General features: G+C 46.4%; 1 protein-coding gene across 2 annotated transcripts; it reads right to left on the bottom strand.

Moving 5' to 3' along the window:
- Positions 1-2,687: 2,687 nt before the first annotated feature.
- RWDD2B (RWD domain containing 2B) lies at positions 2,688-22,497 on the bottom strand. 2 transcript variants are annotated; one of them, XM_089659521.1, is made up of 5 exons: positions 22,311-22,497; positions 16,914-17,139; positions 14,598-14,665; positions 9,231-9,593; positions 2,688-3,036 (listed from the first exon to the last, which is right to left on the bottom strand). In XM_089659521.1, exons 2-5 carry the CDS (start codon positions 17,124-17,126, stop codon positions 2,790-2,792), a joined length of 891 nt encoding a protein of 296 aa, XP_089515647.1. In that variant the 5' UTR covers positions 17,127-17,139; positions 22,311-22,497; the 3' UTR covers positions 2,688-2,789. The 2 variants fall into 2 exon arrangements, with proteins under 2 accessions (XP_089515647.1, XP_089515646.1); XM_089659520.1 differs by having other exon boundaries at positions 22,302-22,485.
- Between the last annotated feature and the right edge of the window lie 300 nt (positions 22,498-22,797).

Genomic DNA, 22,797 nt, shown 5'->3' with positions numbered 1-22,797 from the left:
TCACCCCCTTCCTGATCAGGCCAATTGTTAGCTTTCAGCGTCATCGCACTGACAATTGCACGGTCATGCAACACTGTACACAACCAAAATTTGTAGCATTTTTTGGAGACAGAGCTTACTTTTGGTGGTATTTAATCACCACTTTGGGGGTTTAATTTTTGCTAAACAAGCGCAAAAAAATGAAAATTTTGGGGAAAAGACATTTTTCTCCTATACTGATGTGTGCTGATGAGGCTGCACTGATAGGCGGCACAGATAGATGGCACTGATGGGTACTGACAGGCTTCAATGATGGGCACTGATAGGCGGCACAGATGAGCATTGACAGGCATCACTAATGGGCACTGAAAGGCAACAATGATGGGCATTGATATGTGGACTGATCAGCAGCAATGATGGGCACAGAAAGACAGCATGGATGGGGCTGCACTAATAATCAATGCACTGATGATCAGTGTAGATGCCCCCTCTGAGGAATGCCACTTACCGGCTTTGCTCTCCTCACCTACTGTCAGCATGAGGAGAGGACTGCCAATAAGCAGCATTTCTTGTTTACATGTGATCAGCTGTGATTGGACACAGCTGATCACATGGTAGAGCCTATGTCATCAGCTCTTTACGACTGGTGATTCACTGTGTCCTAGGGACACAACGCACCCCCGGGGGTGTGCATGTGCAGCTAGAGTGGGAGGATGTCATATGACATCCTCCCACAACAAGGGAGCTCCCTCCCATCCATCATTTCCTTAAACGGTGGGCAGGAGGCGTTTCATCACCACGGGGTTCTTTAATGTGTTTGCTAAACAAACTAAAAAAAGACCAACAATTTTGAGAAAAAAAAGGTTTTCTTAGATACACTAAAACTGCACCGATGGGCACTAATAAGAAAGCACTGAAGAGGCAGCACTGATAATAGAGCACTGTTGGGCAAAAATGAGGAAGCACTGAAGAGGCTGCACGGATAAGCTACACCGATGGGCACTAATGAGGAAGCACTGAAGAGGCTGCACTGATAAACTACACCGATGGGCACTAATGAGGAAGCACTGAAGAGGCTGCACTGATAAACTACACCGATGGGCACTAATAAGAAAGCACTGAAGAGGCTGCACTGATAAGCTACACAGATAGGCACTAATGAGGATGCACTGATAAACTACACCGATGGGCACTAATGAGGATGCACTGAAGAGGCTGCACTGATAAACTACACCGATGGGCACTAATAAGAAAGCACTGAAGAGGCTGCACTGATAAGCTACACAGATAGGCACTAATGAGGAAGCACTGAAGAGGCTGCACTGATAAGCTACACCGATGGGCAATAATGAGGAAGCACTGAAGAGGCTGCACTGATAAGCTACACCGATGGGCACTAATGCGGAAGCACTGATAAGCTATACTGATGGAAGCACTGAAGAGGCTGCACTGATAAGCTACACTGATGGGCACTAATAAGAGGGAAGTGATAAGCTACACTGATGGGCACTAATGAGGAAGCACTGAAGAGGCTGCACTGATGGGCACTAATAAGAGGGAAGTGATATGCTACACTGATGGGCACTAATGAGGAAGCACTGAAGAGGTTGCACTAATTGGCAATGATGAGGAAGCACTGAAGAGGCTGCACTGATGGGCACTAATGAGGAAGCACTGAGGAGGCTGCACTGATAAGCTACACTGATGGGCACTGAGGCTGCACTGATGATCAGTGCCCTGATTATCGGCTCTCCTTTCCTCACATGGATGGAAATGGAGATAACAGGCAAGTTTGTTTACATATGACCAGATGTGATTGTACACAGCTGATCACATGTTAAAGGACCGCTGTGCTTAGCCCTGTACCTCAATCTGTGATCAGTGTGCCCAATGCATGCCCCAGGGGTGGGGTTTTGGGAAAATGTCTATAACTGCCCTCCCATAACCCTCCCTGGGATAGAGTAAGGGAGGGTTATAACCCGTCAGTTTTTTTTGCCATGTTTCCCATTGAAGAGATTCACCTTTACTTCCTATCCCATAGCAAAACAGGAAGTGAGAGGAATTCCCTATAACCACTTGTCTAGCAGGGCATTTTTTTTTTAATTTTTGCAGACGTATATTTTTTTTTTTTTTGCCAGAAAATTACTTAGAACCCACAAACATTATATATTTTCTAAAAGCAGAGGGCCCTGGAGAATAAAATGGTGATTTTTGGAATGGTTTTATGTCACATATTAGCACAACAGTTTAGGAAATGCAAAATTTCAGTAAAAAAATGCACAAAATTAATCTTTTTTTTTTACAAAATAGACACCAAACATGGAACATGGCTTTCATTAAAATTATATGTGCCCACCAAATAGCAACAAACTTTGGTAGCACGGGATTTACTGAAACTGGAGTACTCAGAATCTGGAGCACCTGTGCATGGTAGCCAATCAGCTTCTGACTTCAGCTTGTTCAATTAAGCGTTGGAAGCCAACTGGTTTCTACGCAGAACTGCATCAGATTTTGCACCATGCAGTTTCAGTAAATAACCCCCATTGAGTCTGTCCTCCAGGGTAAACAGCAGACAGGGAGCTCCAAACAGCACAAGGCATGGGGCAGACCTCGACTTTTCCAGATTGCACATCAGAGTTCCCTTGGCTTTATGTATCATGTGATACTGTGCAGCAAAAGTAAAATGTAAATTATTAACAATAAAAACATTTTAAAATCATGAACAAATTTATTGCGATAAGAAATTGTCCAGCGTTTAGTGTAGAAGTATTCTTCACGTCCAGAAGTCTATTTATGACTCTAGTTGTTTCTTATCGTCCCTCAATCCCAAAGTACATGGGGAAGACATCCGAGCACCCCCTTTCCTGGAGAAAATGATAGAGCTGACCCAGATCCATGTGATTCCCTCGGGCTCCATGCGCATCAAATGCCATTTCCTTAAGAGGAGGGAATTTCCGGAGCTTCTGAATGTTTATGTACACATCTGAGGGGGGACAAGACAAAGGAACATCTTCTCTGTGTCGGATTAATATCCGCTTCCATGTCAGTTTTCTTATTCTGTGGGAACAAAAAAGATAATTTACAGCAATACTGAGCCTAAAGGACCAGTTCACATTTGTGCAATGTGGGTGTTTTGTTCTTTCTCTCTATCTCCCCTCTCTCCCTCGTTAGTCGTAATATAACAAAGTGGAAGCAACTGAGAACAACAGCCACGAACTAGTAGGCTACATAAAATGACAGACCGGGGTCAGCGTATGCTGAAGTGCGCAGAAGTCACCAACTGTCTGCAAAGTTAATAGCTAAAGACCTCCAACCTTCGTGTGGCCTTCAGATTAGCACAACAGTGCGTAGAGAGCTTCATGAATGGGTTTTTATGGCTGAGCAGCTGTATCCAAGTCTTACATCATCAAGAGCAATGCAAAGTGTCGGATGCTGTGGTGTAAAGAACGCTGCCACTGGGCTCCAGAGCAGTGGAGATGTGTTATTTGGAGTGATGAATCACACTTCTCTATCTGGCAATCCGATGGCCACGTCTAGGTTTGGCGGTTGCCAGAACGGTACATGCCTGACTGCTTTGTGCCAACTGTAAAGTTTGGTGGAAGGGGGATTATGGTGTGGGGTTGTTTTTGAGGGGCTGGGCTTGGCCCCTTACTTCCAGTGAAGGGAACTCTTAAGGCGTCAACATAGCAAGACATTTTGGACAATTTCATGCTCCCAACTTTTAGGGAAGAGTTTGGGGATGGCCCCTTCCTGTTCCAACATGACTGCGCACCAGTGCACAAAGCAAGGTCTATTAAGACATGGATGAGCGAGTTTGGGGATGAGGAACTTGACTGGCCTGCACGGAGTCCTGACCTCACCCCAACAGAACACCTTTGGGAGTGGACACTGCGAGCCAGACCTTCTCATCTGACATCAATGCCTGACCTCACAAATTCTCTTCTGGAAGAATGGTCAAACCTTCCCATAGACACACTCCTAAACCTTGTGGACAGCCTTCCCAGAAGAGTTGAAGCTGTTATAGCTGCAAAGGGTGGGCCACCTCAATATTGAACCCTATGGACTAAGAGTGGGATGCCATTAAAGCTCATGTGCATGTAAAGGCAGGCATCCCAATACTTTTCCCAATATAGTGTATATACAGCGGGTAAAATAAGTATTGAACGCGTCACCATTTTTCTAGGTAAATATATTTCTAAAGGTGCTAGTGACATTACATTTTCACAACATGTTGGTAAAAACCCATGCAATACATACTGTGGGAACTCGCTTCAAAGTGGTAGAGCTTTTAAACGCACACAGCTACTCGCTTTTTTTAAGGCCTTTTTTAGCCCACTTTTATTTAAATGACAGTTCAATAACATAAGAGGTTCCCACGCAGGGGTATCCACCATCACACAAAACAACGATTCAGCCTCCTGACTTATACTCAGCTTGATGTCTGTCTCCTGCAGACTTCTTCAAGAATTATGGCTCTTGCACACCGCTGGCCTCTAGCACACAGCTAGTCTCTAGCAGCCTCTTGCTGCTTTTTTCCACCTCTCCTAGGTGGAGCCCTCCTGACTCCTGTCTGCCGAAGTGGAGCCCTCCTGACTCCTGTCTGCCAGGGTGGAGCCCAGAACTCTGATCCTGACTCTCTGAAAAGGCCTGCACACACCTGTGCAATCAGTCTCCTGGCCATTTCCAAAACCTGGTCCCAGGATTGGAGATTTCATCCCTCCCAGATCTCTTTGAAATCTCCAGGCTCCAGATCCCAAAACAGACCTTACAAACAAAGGAGGAAAGTGAAATGCCACTTTCCTCCATATCAAACACTTACCCTGGAGCCCCTCAACCTGCCTAGTTGAGAATCCTGGGTGACAGATCGTCACACTGTCACAATACATACAAAGAAACCAAAACGAATAAGTTCAGAAATTAAGTTATGTGTAATAAAATGGAAGGACACAGGGAAAAAAGTATTGAACACGCCAACTGAAATGTATATAATACTTTGTACAAAATCCTTTGTTGGTAATGACAGCTTCAAGATACCTCCTGTATGGAAAAACAAGTCACATGCCTTGCTCAGGTGTGATTTTGGCCCATTCTTCCACACAGTCTTCAAATCTTGAAGGTTCCATGGGCCTCTTCTGTGAACTCTGATCTTTAGTTCATTCCATAGATTTTCTATTGGATTCAAGTTAGGTGATTGGCTGGGCCATTCTAGTAGCTTTAAGATTCGTTCTTTGAAAACAGTTGAGAGTTTCCTTGGCTTTATGTTTTGGATCATAATCTTGCTGAAATGTTCACCCTCATTTCATCTTCATCATCCTGGTAGATGGCAGCAGATTTGCATGTAGAATGTCTTGGTACATTTTTCCATTCATCCTTCTTTCAATGACATGAAGTTTGCCAGTACCGTATGCTGAAAAACAGCCCAACACCATGATGTTCCCACCACCATGCTTCACTGTTGGAATGGTGTTTTTGGGGTGATGTACAGTGCCATTTGACCTCCAAATATAGCGTGTATTAGGGCATCCAACGAGTTCAGTTTTGGTCGCATCTGACCAGATTATATTCTCCCAGTATTCCACAGGCTTGTCTAAATGTTGTGCAGCAAACTATAAACGAGCTTCAACATGCTTTTTCTTCAGCAATGGAGTCTTGCGTGGTGAGCGTGCTTACAGGCCATGGCGGTTCAGTGCATTACTTATTGTTTTCTTTGAAACAATTGTGCCTGCTAATTCCAAGTCTTTCTGAAGCTCTCCACAAGTGGTCCTTGGATCTTGACTCTTCTGATAATTCTTTTCACTCCTCTATTAGAAATCTTGCGAGGAGCACTTGGTCGTGGCCGATTTATGGTGAAATGATGTTCTTTCCACTTCTAGATTATGGCCCCAACAGAGCTCACTGGAACAGTCAGAAGTGTAGAAATTCTTCTGTAAGCAATGCCATCAGGATATTTATTATAGGTACTTAAATAGCGCCGTCAATTTACGCAGCACTTTACATATATAAGTATATTTTTCAACAATAAGGTTGCAAAGGTCTTGAGAGAGCTCTTTGCTTTTACCCATCATGAGAGGTTTCTTGTGTGACACCTTGGTAATGAGACACCTTTTTCTAGATATCAGTTGAGATGTAATCAGCTGATATTAATTTGCATTGACAAGGAGCAGGATTGCTTTCTAATTACTGATAGATTTCAGCTGGTGTCTTGACTTTCCATGTCTTTTTTTGCTCCTCCCTTTCTTCATGTGTTCAATACTTTTTCCCTATGTCATTCCATTTTATTACACAGAACTTAATTTCTGAACTTATTTGTTTTGGTTGCTATGTATGTATGGATTCCATGGGTTTTTACAGACATGTGGTGAAAAAGTCATGTCAATAGCACCTTTAGAAAAATGGTGAAGTTTTCAATACTTATGTTACCCAATGGGTGTGTAATATATATAAAAAAAATTTTATATAGTTATATACACACACATAGATATACATACACACCCTATTTACCAAGTCCAGTTGATAGGAAAAGCTACAGGCTTTTTTCACGTTCACCAAGCGAAGGTCAGACTGTTGTTCGCAGAGCCAAATACCTGAAGCACATATCACATCCACAGCTGAATGCTGATGATTGGCTAATCTGCCCTGCATGGATCTATTTGAAATTTCAATTAAAGACAGACAGTCTCAAAGAGGAGCTACTGCTGTGATGCGCACGCACACACACACTACATTAAAGTGATTGCTATTTTTAAAATATAAACTTTTTATCCTATAAAAACACGTTATAATTATCTGCTCTGTGCAATGGTTTTGCACAGAGCAGCCCTGATCCTCCTCTTCTTGGGTACCCTGGCTCCTTCCTCCGCCAAGTGCCCCCAGAGCCAGCCACTTGCTATGAGGGCACTCGCGCAGGTTCACTCCTGAACCGGCTCTGTATCCGTAGCCACAGCTCGGCCTCGCACTCCCCTCACTGGCTGATTGTGAGCAGCGAGAGCACTTTTGCATAAAAGAGAATTGCCAGCTGAAGAGAATGGTACCAGGATCAGTGCTGTATCTGCAGCCATGAGCTGGTAAAACCACACGCACACAGTTTTTTTTTTTTTTTTTTTTTTTAACACACACGTGGCAGTATTGAGGTGGTTATGAAGCTGCTAGGCAGGCACCCCCTTTCCCCAGCCATGTGACACTTTCAAGATGCTCATACACTAAGCACTTTATTATGGGAGGTTTAGGACTAATGCAGGCAATAGATGGGTCGAAAATCGGCCGATTTTTCGGCCGAAAATAAAATCGGCCGATTTTCGGATCGTTAGTGGGCGATTTAGTCGGCCGTTTTTCGGTATTTTGGCCGTTTTTTTTTTTTCGGTAAAGTTGGAAAAAAATCGGCCGATTTTGGCGATCGGCCGATTTTCGCGGCAATTAGTGGGCAAATCGGCCGATTTTTTACCGATAAAAAAAATCTGCGCATGAGCAGTGACCTGCAAGAGGAAGACAAAAAGAAGAAAAAGAAGAAGAGGATGAAGAAGAAGAGGAAGAGGATGAAGAAGAAGAAGAAGAGGATGAAGAAGAAGAAGAAGAGGATGAAGAAGAAGAAGAAGAGGATGAAGAAGAAGAAGAAGAGGATGAAGAAGAGGATGAAGAAGAGGAAGAGGATGAAGAAGAAGAAGAGGATGAGGATGAAGAAGAAGAAGAGGATGAGGATGATGAAGAAGAAGAGGATGAGGATGATGAAGAAGAAGAGGATGAGGATGATGAAGAAGAAGAGGATGAGGATGAAGAAGAAGAAGAAGAGGAGGATGAGGATGAAGAAGAAGAAGAAGAGGAGGATGAGGATGAGGAAGAAGAAGAAGAAGAAGAGGATGAGGAAGAAGAAGAGGATGAGGAAGAAGAAGAAGAAGAAGAAGAGGATGAGGATGAGGAAGAAGAAGAAGAAGAAGAGGATGAGGATGAGGAAGAAGAAGAAGAAGAGGATGAGGAAGAAGAAGAAGAAGAAGAAGAGGATGAGGATGAGGAAGAAGAAGAAGAAGAGGATGAGGAAGAAGAAGAAGAAGAAGAAGAGGATGAGGAAGAAGAGGATGAGGATGAGGAAGAAGAAGAAGAAGAAGAGGATGAGGATGAGGAAGAAGAAGAAGAAGAGGATGAGGAAGAAGAAGAAGAAGAAGAGGATGAGGAAGAAGAAGAAGAAGAAGAGGATGAGGAAGAAGAAGAAGAAGAGGATGAGGAAGAAGAAGAAGAAGAAGAAGATGAGGAAGAAGAAGAAGAAGAGGATGAGGAAGAAGAAGAAGAAGAAGAAGAAGAGGATGAGGATGAAGAAGAGGATGAAGAAGAAGAGGATGAGGGTGAAGAAGAAGAAGAGGAGGATGAAGAAGAAGAAGAAGAAGAAGAAGAAGAAGAAGAGGATGAGGATGAGGATGAGGAAGAAGAAGAAGAAGAAGAAGAAGAGGATGCAGAAGAAGAAGAGGATGAGGATGCAGAAGAAGAAGAGGATGAGGATGATGAAGAAGAAGAGGATGAGGATGATGATGAAGAAGAGGATGAGGATGATGAAGAAGAAGAGGATGAGGATGATGAAGAAGAAGAGGATGAGGATGAAGAAGAGGATGAGGATGAAGAAGAGGATGAGGATGATGAAGAAGAAGAAGTAGGATGAAAATAAGAAGAATTCCAGTCCAGCAAAAAGTGTCTCTGCAGAGAGCTCCGCTATTTCTGACAGTTCTCTGACAGTTCCTTCACATTTACAGCGGTTGAAACATTGTATCTATTTGTTTCCGAATAAAAACATCTGTATCCTAAATAGAAACAAATAGATACATTGTTGCAACTTCTATAAATGTCAAGGAACTGTCAGAGAACTGTCAAAGAAATAGCAGAGCTCTCTGCAGGGACACTTTTTGCAGGCTCTAGACGGGTAGAAAATCGGCCGATTTTTTTTACCATTGATGGTAACGTCGGCCACTTGAACAACCGATTTTTCGTTTTTTAAAAGAAAAATCTGCAGTTTTTCTCCCCATCTATGGCCTGCATAAGTTCTAAGTTCATATGTGCTCCATACATGGTGGGTTTTTCAATCCAAAAGCTGTGTGGATCAGGCAAGTGGACAAGAGTAGGAAGGGTAAATTATGTAAATAGAAGGGGATACTGATTTTGATATGTATGGATTTGCTGATAGCTGTGCTTTGCGGAATCAATTATATAAAATGGAATCCTATTGCTTGATGTAAGTCTCTATTGTGACACAAGTACTTCCAAATACATACCTGGACCAAAACTCTTCACAAGACTCCTGTGCTCCCTCCACGCACACAATGCCGGGTTTCCCTGGCATACTAAACCCTGAGAGCCCCAACTCCTCTGACCATTCCATGATATATTTTCTCTTCTGTTTGTTGTATATGTGATGACTGTAGATCCATAACCTAGTGAAAACGCTATCTTCAGGAGTCATTGCCATTCCTTTCTGATGATCAGTGGGGAACACGATATTCAGGTAGGTAGAAGCATTGTCTTTAACCCATTCCACAGCACTTAAAATACACACATCTCCATTGCAATTGGTTTTAAGATAAGTGTTCAGATCTGAATGAAGCTGAGTCTGCTGTGACCGCACCAGGGATGGCGATCTATAAATAAACAAAAATAGGATTATGTAGAGTAGAAGTATGTTAAAGTGAAGATTTACTTATTTATAGTGACCCCCTAGAAATGTTAATTGTGCCTAAGCAGTACTCTGAAAAAAGTTCTCCTTGCTGGAAAAGAAGCTGTATCTGAGGGCCTGCAGCATAAGGATCCACCTGCTTCTTCTACTTCATCAATTCTGTGGATCTGTGCTTCCTCTATATCTCCTGCTGTTTCTTGATCATTATCCTACCAATCATCAGATCACCAGCCATCAGGTAGCAGCCCTGATATGAAGAAGCAAATCCCAACCATCACAACAGCAAGGCACTAATAGGCGGCACTGGTAGGTGGCACTGATGAGCATTGACAGGCATCACTGATGGGCAATGAAAGGCAGCACTCATATATGGCACTGATAGGCGGCACTGACTGGCAGCTCAGATGGGCACTGATATGCGGCATTGATGTGCACTGATATGCGACACTGCTGGGGCTACACTGATCATCAGTGCCCTGATGATCAGTGTACATGTCCCCTCTGAGGAATGCCAATTACCGGCTCTCCTTTCCTCACAAGCGGTCAGCGCGACATCTCGTGAAGAGAAAAACGCTGATAACCGGCATTTCCTTATTTACATGCGATCAGCTGTGATTGGACACAGCTGATCACGACAGAGCCGACGTCTTCGGCTCTTTCCATGGATCGGTGATCTGCTGTGTCCCAGGAACACAGCGCACCACTGGGGGCGCGCACGCGTGGTTAGAGTGGGAAGACATTACATGATGTCCTCCCAGAACGAGAGAACCGCCTTGCGCCTGTCATTTTCTTATATGGTGGGCGGGAGGCGGTTAAAGTAGAAGGCAAGTCAAAACCTAACTAAACTTAAAGCTACTCCCACCCCGATTCTAAGCCTATTCCAGTGATGGCGAACCTTTTTGAGCCCGAGTGCCCAAACTGCAACCCAAAACCAACTTATTTCTTTCAAAGTGCCAACACTGCAATGAAACCTGAATATCGAGCTTTTGGTTTAGAAAAAACAACTCGTACAGTAGTGCAAACTAATTAACAGTACAGGGGATGACCAGAGACTGCGGGGACAGCGCAGGGGATGACCAGAGACTGCGGGGACAGCGCAGGGGATGGCCAGAGACTGCGGGGACAGCGCAGGGGATGGCCAGAGACTGCCGGGGACAGCGCAGGGGATGGCCAGAGACTGCCGGGGACAGCGCAGGGGATGGCCAGAGACTGCCGGGACAGCGCAGGGGATGGCCAGAGACTGCCGGGACAGCGCAGGGGATGGCCAGAGACTGCCGGGACAGCGCAGGGGATGGCCAGAGACTGCCGGGACAGCGCAGGGGATGGCCAGAGACTGCCGGGACAGCGCAGGGGATGGCCAGAGACTGCCGGGACAGCGCAGGGGATGGCCAGAGACTGCCGGGACAGCGCAGGGGATGGCCAGAGACTGCCGGGACAGCGCAGGGGATGGCCAGAGACTGCCGGGACAGCGCAGGGGATGGCCAGAGACTGCCGGGACAGCGCAGGGGATGGCCAGAGACTGCCGGGACAGCGCAGGGGATGGCCAGAGACTGCCGGGACAGCGCAGGGGATGGCCAGAGACTGCCGGGACAGCGCAGGGGATGGCCAGAGACTGCCGGGACAGCGCAGGGGATGGCCAGAGACTGCCGGGACAGCGCAGGGGATGGCCAGAGACTGCCGGGACAGCGCAGGGGATGGCCAGAGACTGCCGGGACAGCGCAGGGGATGGCCAGAGACTGCCGGGACAGCGCAGGGGATGGCCAGAGACTGCCGGGACAGCGCAGGGGATGGCCAGAGACTGCCGGGACAGCGCAGGGGATGGCCAGAGACTGCCGGGACAGCGCAGGGGATGGCCAGAGACTGCCGGGACAGCGCAGGGGATGGCCAGAGACTGCCGGGACAGCGCAGGGGATGGCCAGAGACTGCCGGGACAGCGCAGGGGATGGCCAGAGACTGCCGGGACAGCGCAGGGGATGGCCAGAGACTGCCGGGACAGCGCAGGGGATGGCCAGAGACTGCCGGGACAGCGCAGGGGATGGCCAGAGACTGCCGGGACAGCGCAGGGGATGGCCAGAGACTGCCGGGACAGCGCAGGGGATGGCCAGAGACTGCCGGGACAGCGCAGGGGATGGCCAGAGACTGCCGGGACAGCGCAGGGGATGGCCAGAGACTGCCGGGACAGCGCAGGGGATGGCCAGAGACTGCCGGGACAGCGCAGGGGATGGCCAGAGACTGCCGGGACAGCGCAGGGGATGGCCAGAGACTGCCGGGACAGCGCAGGGGATGGCCAGAGACTGCCGGGACAGCGCAGGGGATGGCCAGAGACTGCCGGGACAGCGCAGGGGATGGCCAGAGACTGCCGGGACAGCGCAGGGGATGGCCAGAGACTGCCGGGACAGCGCAGGGGATGGCCAGAGACTGCCGGGACAGCGCAGGGGATGGCCAGAGACTGCCGGGACAGCGCAGGGGATGGCCAGAGACTGCCGGGACAGCGCAGGGGATGGCCAGAGACTGCCGGGACAGCGCAGGGGATGGCCAGAGACTGCCGGGACAGCGCAGGGGATGGCCAGAGACTGCCGGGACAGCGCAGGGGATGGCCAGAGACTGCCGGGACAGCGCAGGGGATGACCAGAGACTGCCGGGACAGCGCAGGGGATGACCAGAGACTGCCGGGACAGCGCAGGGGATGACCAGAGACTGCCGGGACAGCGCAGGGGATGACCAGAGACTGCCGGGACAGCGCAGGGGATGACCAGAGACTGCCGGGACAGCGCAGGGGATGACCAGAGACTGCCGGGACAGCGCAGGGGATGACCAGAGACTGCCGGGACAGCGCAGGGGATGACCAGAGACTGCCGGGACAGCGCAGGGGATGACCAGAGACTGCCGGGACAGCGCAGGGGATGACCAGAGACTGCCGGGACAGCGCAGGGGATGACCAGAGACTGCGGACAGCACAGGGGATGACCAGAGACTGCGGACAGCACAGGGGATGACCAGAGACTGCGGACAGCACAGGGGATGACCAGAGACTGCGGACAGCACAGGGGATGACCAGAGACTGCGGACAGTTCAGGAGATGACTGCTGACCTTTGGGGAGGGAGGGGGAGCGGGTACCTGAATTTGACAGGTACCCGCTCTTACTTCCGCAGAGTTTTTTTTTTTATCTTACCTGTTCCTTTGTCCAGCCGCGCGCTGTCTTCCCGGGTTCTGTAGTGTGGGCGCTCGTCGGACAGCTGGATGCCCGGTGCGCATGCGCGAGAGGCGCTGCGCTTTGTGATTGGTCCGGCGGCTTCTGGGATCTGCCATGTGTCCCAGGTACCGCCTTACCATTCACAAAGAGCACTGCTTCTTGCGCATGCGCACTTGGGACCCGGCTGTCACGCACACTACAGAAGCCGGGAAGACAGCGCGCCGCTGGATAGAGGAACAGGTACGGTCCCACTGCAGAGCTGAGCGGCCGGCCCGGTATTCTGACACGGCGGCGGTGGAAATACCGGACCGGCCGCTCTATATTCGCTCCATAAGACGCACTGACATTTTCCCCCCTTTTTTGGGGGAAAAAAAGTGCGTCTTATGGAGCGAAAAATACGGTATTCTCCTGGCGTGCCCACAGATAAGGCTCGGCGTGCCGGCTGTGGCACGCGTGCCACGGGTTCGCCATCACTGGCCTATTCTAACTACCCTGTAAAAAGAAAGATCCATATATGTACCTGTTCTGAAGTCACTCCAGTCCGGTCACATGATCAGCTGTCACTAGCTGCTTCCATGTAGAGGAGGGACAGGCGACAATGGATGCCCCATGGTAAGTCTATGGGTGATGTCACTGCCCAGGCTCTGCAGCCGTTGTCGGCAATCTCTCCTCTACACTGAAGCCACCGCTGGAGAGATGTGACCATACCAAAGCAACTTCAGAATATGCAAGTATACACATCTTCCTTTCCCAAGATAGATAGAATAGGCTTAGAATGGGGGTTGGAGTAGATTTAGGCTTACTTAGGTTTTTGACTTGCCTTCTACTTTTGTGATGGATGAGGCAGTCAGTACATATGAATATGCAATTGTTTCTGTGCTGGATGCTTATAAATAGTGCAAATGAACCACTAAACACTGGGGCAAATTGAAGGACAAGTTCACCTTTCTACAAAAAAATAATAAATGCACTTTTTTTGCAGGTAAAAAAAAATGTGCATTTATTATTTTTTGTGTTAGGAGCCTGTAAAACTTTGCACCAGTGATCAGTAGATTGCTGATGCCATGCAGATCTCCTGCACACAGTTAGTGTATATGCTTGTTCATACATCCCTTATGGGACAAGCCGATACTTGCTGACAGAAAGACTGAATGCTGTCGGGACTTGTAATCCATTCATTCACAGGAGGACTGTGAATGAACAACACGGCCGTGTGGGCGGAGCCTCTCATGGCCGCGCTGTTTCTGAAAAGTGACAGCGGGTAAGGGGAACTTCTCCCCATACTGCTGTCACAGGGAAGAAGGGGGGCAGCTGGCGGCGGCTGTAGGATCGGGGACATGTTACATGTTCCACCCTAAAAATGGGTGGAACATGTAATATGTTCCTAAAGGTGAACGTATCCTTTAACAAAGTGAATAAAAGGCTGTAGCCTGTATATCTTGCAGAATGGAGCTTGTGGCAAATAACTAGCTGCTGTAGCCATCCAAGAATGGAAATGGGATATAGACAGAGGACAGAGAAAGAAAGGGGAGGAGGGAGTAGAAGGGGAGAGGGAAGAGTAATGCAGGTGGGAAGAAAGGGGAATGTGGAAGGCAGGGGGGAAAAGAGAGTGAATGGGGTGATGGAAAGCAACATAGATGAAAGAACAAAAAAAAAAGAAAGCAATAGCATATGACACAGTGTGGTAGAGGAAGGCAGAGGGAGAGTAATCATTTACATTATATTTCAATTACATACTTGTAGATGACACAGAATGCAATGTACGGTCACAGTACCTGACTACGATTTCTGGTGGGACATTTGGGTAGTGAGGTGGGTATGAACAATGTAAAGAAAGTACATCCTGCAAAAAAAAAAAAAAAAAAAAAAAAAAAAAAAAAAAAAAGGATTGGTGTATATAAAACACATAAAAAATACAAACATTATTAATAGCAGTACAACACAGTAGCACAGAGGATAACAAAAGGTACTTTTAACCCACTGGGAAAGAGGGGACGGAGGCAAGGTATGCAGGAGGAAGAAGGGCCTGTAGGCTGCCAGAAATTCTGCTGGTTCTCCACCATGAGCCTGTGAAGAGGAGTGCTGGAGTGCCATGATCCAATGAACAGATGGAGTTGAAGAGTGCAGTGACTAGGGGTCCAGAGCTCTGTTGCTGGTTGGCTTAAAATAAAGATATTTGGGATACAGTTGTGGCGGTGTGTACAATGCCAGAAGCCTTGCACCAAATTCATGAAAACCCTGCAACGTTTTCATTGGTAGTACCGATGCATGAAAAATTAAAGCTGTTTTTATGTACAACGCTTTTACTATATGGAGCTATTGTGATTATATTAAAGTAGTATTATAGGTTCTGCTTTTTTTAAAAAGTAAACAAACATGACATACTTACCTGCTCTGTGCAGTGGTTTTTCACAGAGCAGCCCTGATGCGCTTCTTCTTGGCTCCTCCCTTTTGACCATTGCCCCCAATACCAAGCCACTTGCTATAGGGGCACTGGTGCATGTTCACTCCCAGCTCCATGCCAATGAGGAGAGGGAGATCCAGGACAGCCGAGGCTCCCATGCACATCGCTGGATTGAACAGGGGCTCAAGTGAGTATTAGGGGGGGCTGTGAGAGTAGCATAGAATGCATGAAGGTGAAAAAAAACCTTCAGCCTGTACAACCACTTTAAAAAAAGAAAAAAAAAAAAAAACACACCACCATATCAGTGATAAGGAAATTGGAGGTAAAGTAAATAGCTGACTGCGTCACACGTGTAATTATTATGTTGCATCTTTGGAGCGATTCTGCAACAAAATTAAAGTGGAACTTTACACAAAAGGAGAAGTTCCGCTTGTCTGCCCCCTAATACCCCCAACCTGTAACTTTCAGCACATTTCACTTTTTTTTTTTCTTTGGGAGGGAGCGGGTACCTGTTTTTTTACAGGTACCTGCTCCCACTTCTGGCCAGGTCGATCCAAGGCAATCTGAGCTGAAGTTTGGCCCTTTCCCTCTCTCTGACCATTCACAAAGAACAGCACAGCTTGGCTGCGAAGCTGCAAGGAGTCCCATCCAGCTTCCCACACTAAACATGCCGGTACCAAGGACCCCAAGACTGGCAAAGAACCAGCCAGATGGAGGACGGTGTTGGATCCCTGGACAATAATTTTAACGAATGACTTTTAATTTTTTGTTTCTAAGGTGAAGAACCACTTTACACTAACCACACGTTACAATCTGATTGTACAATCTTCATTAGATCTACCAACAAATATGTTGTGGATACAAACTGATTGGATAGATTAGGTAGCTCTGCATATTACATGGTTTTGGTAGATCTAAGGCTGATTGTAAAGTTAGATTGTAACGTGTTTGGTGACTATACATGCTTCAGTTTTATTAGCCAATTGATGTGCTATTCAGAAAAGAAATTCATCATTGATCAAAGTGCATATGACGAGTGGCAAAGGAGCAGTAAAGGAAGCTGTTGATCTGCATTTTTTCTGCCCACCTACAAAATGCCATGACAACCGCTCAGGTCTGTACACATTACCCTGGCCGTGATGCTTGCCAGTGCCGCAAGATTACCTGGGCATGTCATGCTTGGCAGGTGGACCGCTAGCCAAAAGCGTCCACTGAAGTCAATAGGAGTGGGCCACAACCAAATGCCAACCACTTGGGGAAGGAGAAAGAGCTGTACACTGGTAATCCCAGAGAATGGGGGAGGGGGGGGGTAGAGGGGGCCGGCAGCAAATCTTATCATCTTAGCATTGGAGTAGCGCAGGCTAACTTCCTAGCACAGTTAGAGAATTGACCACGCTGTGCGCTCATGCCTAGTGTAGTCAGTTTTTGATAGGAAAGCAGAGAGACTGGCAGGTCAGTCAGTTTTTTATAGGAAAGCAGAGGGACTGGCAGGAACATCAGGGATTTCACACAAAGGAAAACACAGAAGAGGATACTTTTTCATACAAGTACATGGTACAGCATGCACATATCAGGAATATAAAATGTTCGGTTTACATACTCTTTAATGAATTCCATGGTCTATGTTCTGTCACTGTGACACACGCACAGTTCTCAGTTTAGACCTGGATAACAGAACCCACATTACCTGGATGTTGTCTGCATTGCTATCACCGAGTTTCACAGTCAATGTGAACTGAATTGTAAAGGTTGGAGTGACTGCTGTCTGCTTTTCTGCAAATTCTCTCAGCTCCGCCAATGCCAACTGATCGGTGACCGCAAACTCCTCTTCACTGGGGAACATGCTGGAGAGAAGGTCCAGTTCTGAGATCTGAGCCTCCGCTTCTTCCTGGCTTAACATTATGAGTGAGGATCTATAAAAAAAAACAAGTTAATAAATAATGCAGTTCTACATGACAGTAATCTACACAGACCAATATTTCTACATTACAGCAAAGATGCTGCCCAGACACATTAGAAAAGCACAGTATTTTACATAGTGGGATAGGTTCAATAAAGACACCAGTCCATCCAGTACAGTGGGTGTGTGTTTCAATGACAATCTGTCATGCACAACAAATGAAAGAGGTTTTCTTCATAAAAGCGATAGTAAACCGCATTCAAGAAAAACAAAAATCCCCTGCAAGGTTAAGGCATAATGTGCTAGTATGCATCACATACTAGCACATTATGTAAAACTTACTTTAAAACTAAGCCCTCCAGCAGCACGCTGTGACTGCTGTAGACGCTTCCATCTTCACCCGGTCTTCCTTCCGGGTTTGTGAGCTCCGGCCATCTGATTGGCTGAGCCACAATAATACCGCTCCCACACATGCGCACAGAAGTCTCAGGACACAGCAACGGGTATGCCGTTCCTTCAGAGCACCAGCTCTAAAAAAAAACCCAGAATATCTCCTAACCGGTGCATGTTTAGGAGATATTAATTTTAACTACAGATAAGCTTTAATATAAGCTTACCTGTAGTAAAAATTAACAAAGTGTCTTTAATACCACTTTAAAGCCCAACTCCAGGCAAAAAAAAAAATATTATTTCCCATGCAGTAAGGCTGTGCCCGCACTGCATGGGTCAACTGCCCATTTTTCTAGGGGTGAGCAGAAAGCTTACACTCACCTGATCCTTCAAACCTCTAGAAAACGGAGCTCCCCCACGGTTCAGTGATGGACTGTTCCTGGTCTATGAAGCCTTCTCTGGGTTTGATGACAGGAACAGTCCACTATTCAAGACAGCTGAAGCATGGGGTGCCGTGCTGGTTTTGTATTGGAAGGATCGGAGAATTATGTAAGTATATCTCCGCTCTCCCCTAGAAAGTAGTGAGCAGTTAACTTGTGCAGTGCGAGCACAGCCCCACTGCATGAGAAACTACTTTTTGCCCAGAGTTGGGCTTTAAAGTATATCTAAAGCCAACTCTGTTTTTTTAGTTATGGATTGTTAAAACCTGTATTAGTGGCTGTAAAGTTCTTGAAGGAGACCAGCAGCACTGTGTTGCAACAAAAGATGAAAATAAAAAGGTGAAAACAATTATTTAATTAAAAAAAAAAAAAAGAAGAGCAGTATGTTATTATATACAGTGCTTTAGTGAATTTAATGTGACTCAGTTAGAGTTTAGATATCCTAAAACGTTTTAAAAACTTTGGGTCCAATTTATAAAGTAGTGGTACAGCCATATCGCTGCTTTTACCTCCTCCCACTAGTGTAAAGCATATATGCAGGGCAGGTGGGCCTTAATGCCCAGCCGCTGCACTTATATGCCCATGAGGCTCCAAGATTCTGTGCTGAGAGTACACACCCTGTGTGCTCATAGTACACTGACTGAACTGTCACCGCTAGCTTCTGGTCACTGAGATTGGGAGTTAGTGGTTTGCGCTCTTTATCACGTGACCACCAAGTGATCTGGAAGCCACCTCCTGGTGTTAACACCAACTTAAACTAGAATTCCAGGCTACACTTAAAGCAGAGCTCCACCTGAAAAAAAAGTTCTGCTTTAACCACCTCCCATCCGGCCGCTGTATATAAACGGCCGGACGGTGGCACTGCAGGGTCGGATGGCCTTCTATAACCGGCTCCCCGCACCCTACTTGTGCGCGCTCCCTGGGAGCGCGCAGCACCGTGATCCGGTGCCCGCTGTGTCCTCCAGACACAGTGAAACACTGATCGTCGGACGGGACCTCTGTACGAAGTCCCGATCATGTGATCACCGATTGGCCAATCAGTGATCACATGCAAAGTAGTAAGCAAGATGTCACTTCTGACATCATTGCTTAATACGTGTGAAATCTGTGAATGATCACAGAGGTCACATGGTACAAGGCTATTCACAAAAGCCTTGTACCATGTGACAAGCTGTGACCAATCACAGCTCACTCAGTACTTCTCAATGAGTGCAAGAATGCACACAGAGAGAAAGAGAAATTATTGCTTTTACATCCTATATGGGTGTAAAAGCAATGTGTAAAAAAAAAAAAAAAAATCATCATCACCCCCCACAAGTAGTACAGTGTCACCATGGTGACACTGTACTGCTAGGGTGACAGTATGTAAAAAAAAAAATAAATAAATAAAAAATAATAATATAAAAAAATAAAATAAAAATGTAAAAAAAATGTTTAAAAATTATAATTTTTGCTTATAAACTAATTTGGATTTTTTTTTTTGTTACTAAAAAGATAACGGAATAAATTTTGGCTAAGATTTATGATGAAATATTATTTATTTGCAAAATTTTATAAAAAAAATACTTTTTTCCAAATTTTTGGACATTTCATTTACATAGCAAAAAAAATACAAATCCCAGTGGTGAGTAAATACCACCAAAATAAAGCTTTATCTGTCTCAAAAAAATGGTAAAAAATTCATTTGGGTACAGTGTTGCATGACCACGCAATTGTCATTCAAAATGTGATAGCGCTAAAAGCTGAAAATTGCCCTGGTCAGGAAGGGGGTAAAAGTGTCCGGTCTGGAAGTGGTTAAAGACTGTTCCCCTCCTCCCTATTAACTGAAACTGACAAGTACCCACTCCCAATTCCACTACGATCGCCTAGGTGATCGTAGTGGAAGTTGTCCCCCCCCACCATAGTCTTCTGGGACACGCGACAGGTCCCAGAAGACTACAGGACCATTCAGAAAGCACAGCGGCCACTCACGCATGCGCAGTGGGCACCCGGCTGTGAAGCCATAAGCTGTCACAGCCAGGTGCCCACACTAAAGATGTCTGCGCCAGGAACACCGGACGGCTGGTGAAACGGGCTGTGGGGAGCACACTGCCGCATTGTAGGACAGGCGAGTGGCTGTTTTTTAAAAGTCAGCAGCTACACTTTATATAGCTGCTGGCTTATTTTTTTACAGTGTGACTGGAACTCCACTTTAACTAGTCTTAAAAATGTTCCCTCGTAAGGCAGGCCCTAGATGATGCAATATTCTTTTCTGCAACCCCGAATCCGTGTTGATAAGGGAATCCCTCCCGTGAAGCTATAGTGTTCTCCCTCTAGGGGGGGTGCAGGATTTGCCCCTGCTAGAAGAACACAGTGATTATTGCTAGCGGCATATAGCTGATAGCAATAATCACATGCTAAAAATCTGACAAGCTGGTTGTACCCAAGTTGATTGATGGATCAACTTGGGTACAATCAGCCTGTCAAAATGTGGATCGATGCTCAGCCAGCCATACTGAACCGACTGAGATTGGATTCACCTATGACCAGCTTAACAGCTATGTTGACTAACCTGTGTAAAAAAAAAAAAAAAAAAAATATATATACTTTCCTATTTTTAGTCCGCTCTGGTCTGGTCACGTGAGCCGGCTCCCCTGTGCCAGCCAGCAGTGGTTGTAGGGAAGAGGAGGGAGCACTGACAACCATTGGGCCCTAAGAGCCCATGGCCGAGATCACCACTCCCTGATTTCCAAGGCGTTGTCAGAGCGCATTCTCCTTTCTCATGCAGGCCCCGTCAGTGACACGGGATCAAATGATCGGACCGGAGGGTATGCAGATCTTTTTTTTATACACAGGTTAATCAGCATAGGTCATGGGTCCCCAACCTGTGGCCCTCCGGCTGTTGTGAAACTACAAGTCCCATCATGCCTCTGGCCTTTGGGAGTCATGCATGTAACTGTCAGCCTTGCAATGCTTCATGGGATTTGTAGTTCTGGAGTCACAGATTGAGCACCCATGGCATCGGTGTTGGGGGAGTGTGGGGGGACATTTTTAAGACTAATTAGGTTTAAGCTGGAGTTCTACTTTAAGCAGCTGCTGGGACGTAGCGGCAAGGGCTGGGGAAGCAGATTGATAACGCACAGATTCACTAATTGCTTGCAATGGACAATGAGGTGAGTTCTGGGTGGAGCAGAGCTTGGCTGTGTGATCTGTAAAAGTCATGTGACCGGCTTCTGTTCCAATCACAGAGCTCCTCTGGCAGCGTTAAGCGGGGAGAACTCTGTGGACCATCTCTAGAGATGAGCTTGGGGCATCCTCTGAACTCACTTATAACCCAAACTCTTGCTTTTTAGGGCTCTTTGACGGATGACATTTTTGTGCCCAATGGGCATGTGCAGACCCATGATATCTCTATGGGCGGCCAGATGTAAACAGACTCCTGTGTCCATTTTTATCAAGCTACCGCCGATCCATCATGTTTAGGTCTGAAAAAACAGAAAAGGATCAGATGAAGGTAACTGTATTTGGTTTCTTTTTCAGACTTTTCTCCTTCGTTTGAACCTGGTAGACCTGGCATTCACACGTCATGTCCTAGGATGACACTAGGACATTTTTCTCTTATATTTGTATTAATTAGTTGCCTGCGAATTGTGTCAGCTGCTTCTATTTATTTATAGATGGTGCCCTAGTGCAAACATTATTTTATTTGTCCTCTTATGAGATCACACTAGCCTATGCTCTGAAAGGTGATCTGCGATGGATCGCTTTTCAGTGTGGGGATAAGCAGCCACTGTCAAGTGTTCAATAGTTAATCCCACAATCTCTTGAATGCCTTTTTTGCCTAATGGCAACTTACAATAGGGCTAAAGGGTTGTGACTGCGAGACAAGAGCCTGGTGGTTGCAGGTTGGCCTAACTGACTTGAATGGCCGAGGTTGTCATGTGGTTTCACCTGTCCAGTCGACATACTGCCATGACAAGGCAAAGCATTGTGGCATGTGAGCAGTGCGTAAGGGGCCCTAGGGCTCATTATGCTTGTGATGGCTCTCTGAAAAGTGATCTGCGATTGATTGCTCTTCAGAGGGAAATGGACAGGCGGTGAGGAGGTGTTACATTGGTAAAAATGTGGTTCAACGAAGCCTTTCTGTACTGTACTCCCTGTGCAAAAAGTATGTCAGAACTACAATACACCTTCCCACTTATCTCCATAACACTATAATAATGTAAAGATGGATGTATACTCAGAACAAACCCAAACAATAAAAATAATAATGTAAAAGATGAAGAAAATTCTGCCCACAAGAGCTTGCAATCAAAGTGAGTTCATTCACCCTTCTCTATTCATTCTGTAACACAATCACCCTCACCTCTCTTACATGGACTCCAGGAACTTCACAGGCAGATTATTCAGTAGCACCAATCAGAAGCCCTCCGGCTCACTGCCGGCCTCCTGTACTGGGCTCCATGGGAAACCTTCAACCACCACCCTGTGATAGAGAGCAAAGTACTGGCCACATGCCGATCTGCCCAACTCCAATATGGCCGCTGGTTGCTCTTTTAATACAAAAAAAACTGTCTGCAACACGTGTTTCCATGTTAATGGTTCGGCCATATTTGTGAAGATCACTCACAGCCGTCCTAAGAAAAAGCTTATGGCTTCACGTAGCGCATCGCGCCTGCGCACTGACGTTCCCATAACTGACTCCTCAGTCGAGAGGGGACTGGCTGCAGACTGGAGCTCCAATATCGACAGGAAACATGTGACCTCCATTCCACCATTTTTTTCTTTAAACAAAAAGAAAGTTGGAGTGAAGGTCACATGTTTCCTTTCCAGAGTGGAGCTCCAGTCTGCAACCACACCCC

The sequence above is a fragment of the Staurois parvus genome, unplaced genomic scaffold (genome assembly GCF_062004578.1).
Source record: "Staurois parvus isolate SC_StPar_1 unplaced genomic scaffold, SC_StPar_1.0 ptg001162l, whole genome shotgun sequence".
Taxonomy (NCBI): Eukaryota; Metazoa; Chordata; class Amphibia; order Anura; family Ranidae; genus Staurois; species Staurois parvus.
This window is presented reverse-complemented; position numbering and strand designations above follow the sequence as displayed.

Excerpts from the sequence above, each read along its gene's own strand:
- RWDD2B (XM_089659521.1), bottom strand. The coding sequence starts at position 17,126 with ATGTTAAGCCAGGAAGAAGCGGAGGCTCAGATCTCAGAACTGGACCTT. Across the intron at positions 14,666-16,913 it reads GCAATGCAGACAACATCCAG|GATGTACTTTCTTTACATTG; the intron begins GTAATGTGGGTT and ends TTTTTTTTGCAG. Across the intron at positions 3,037-9,230 it reads TGTGAAGAGTTTTGGTCCAG|AATAAGAAAACTGACATGGA; the intron begins GTATGTATTTGG and ends TTGTTCCCACAG.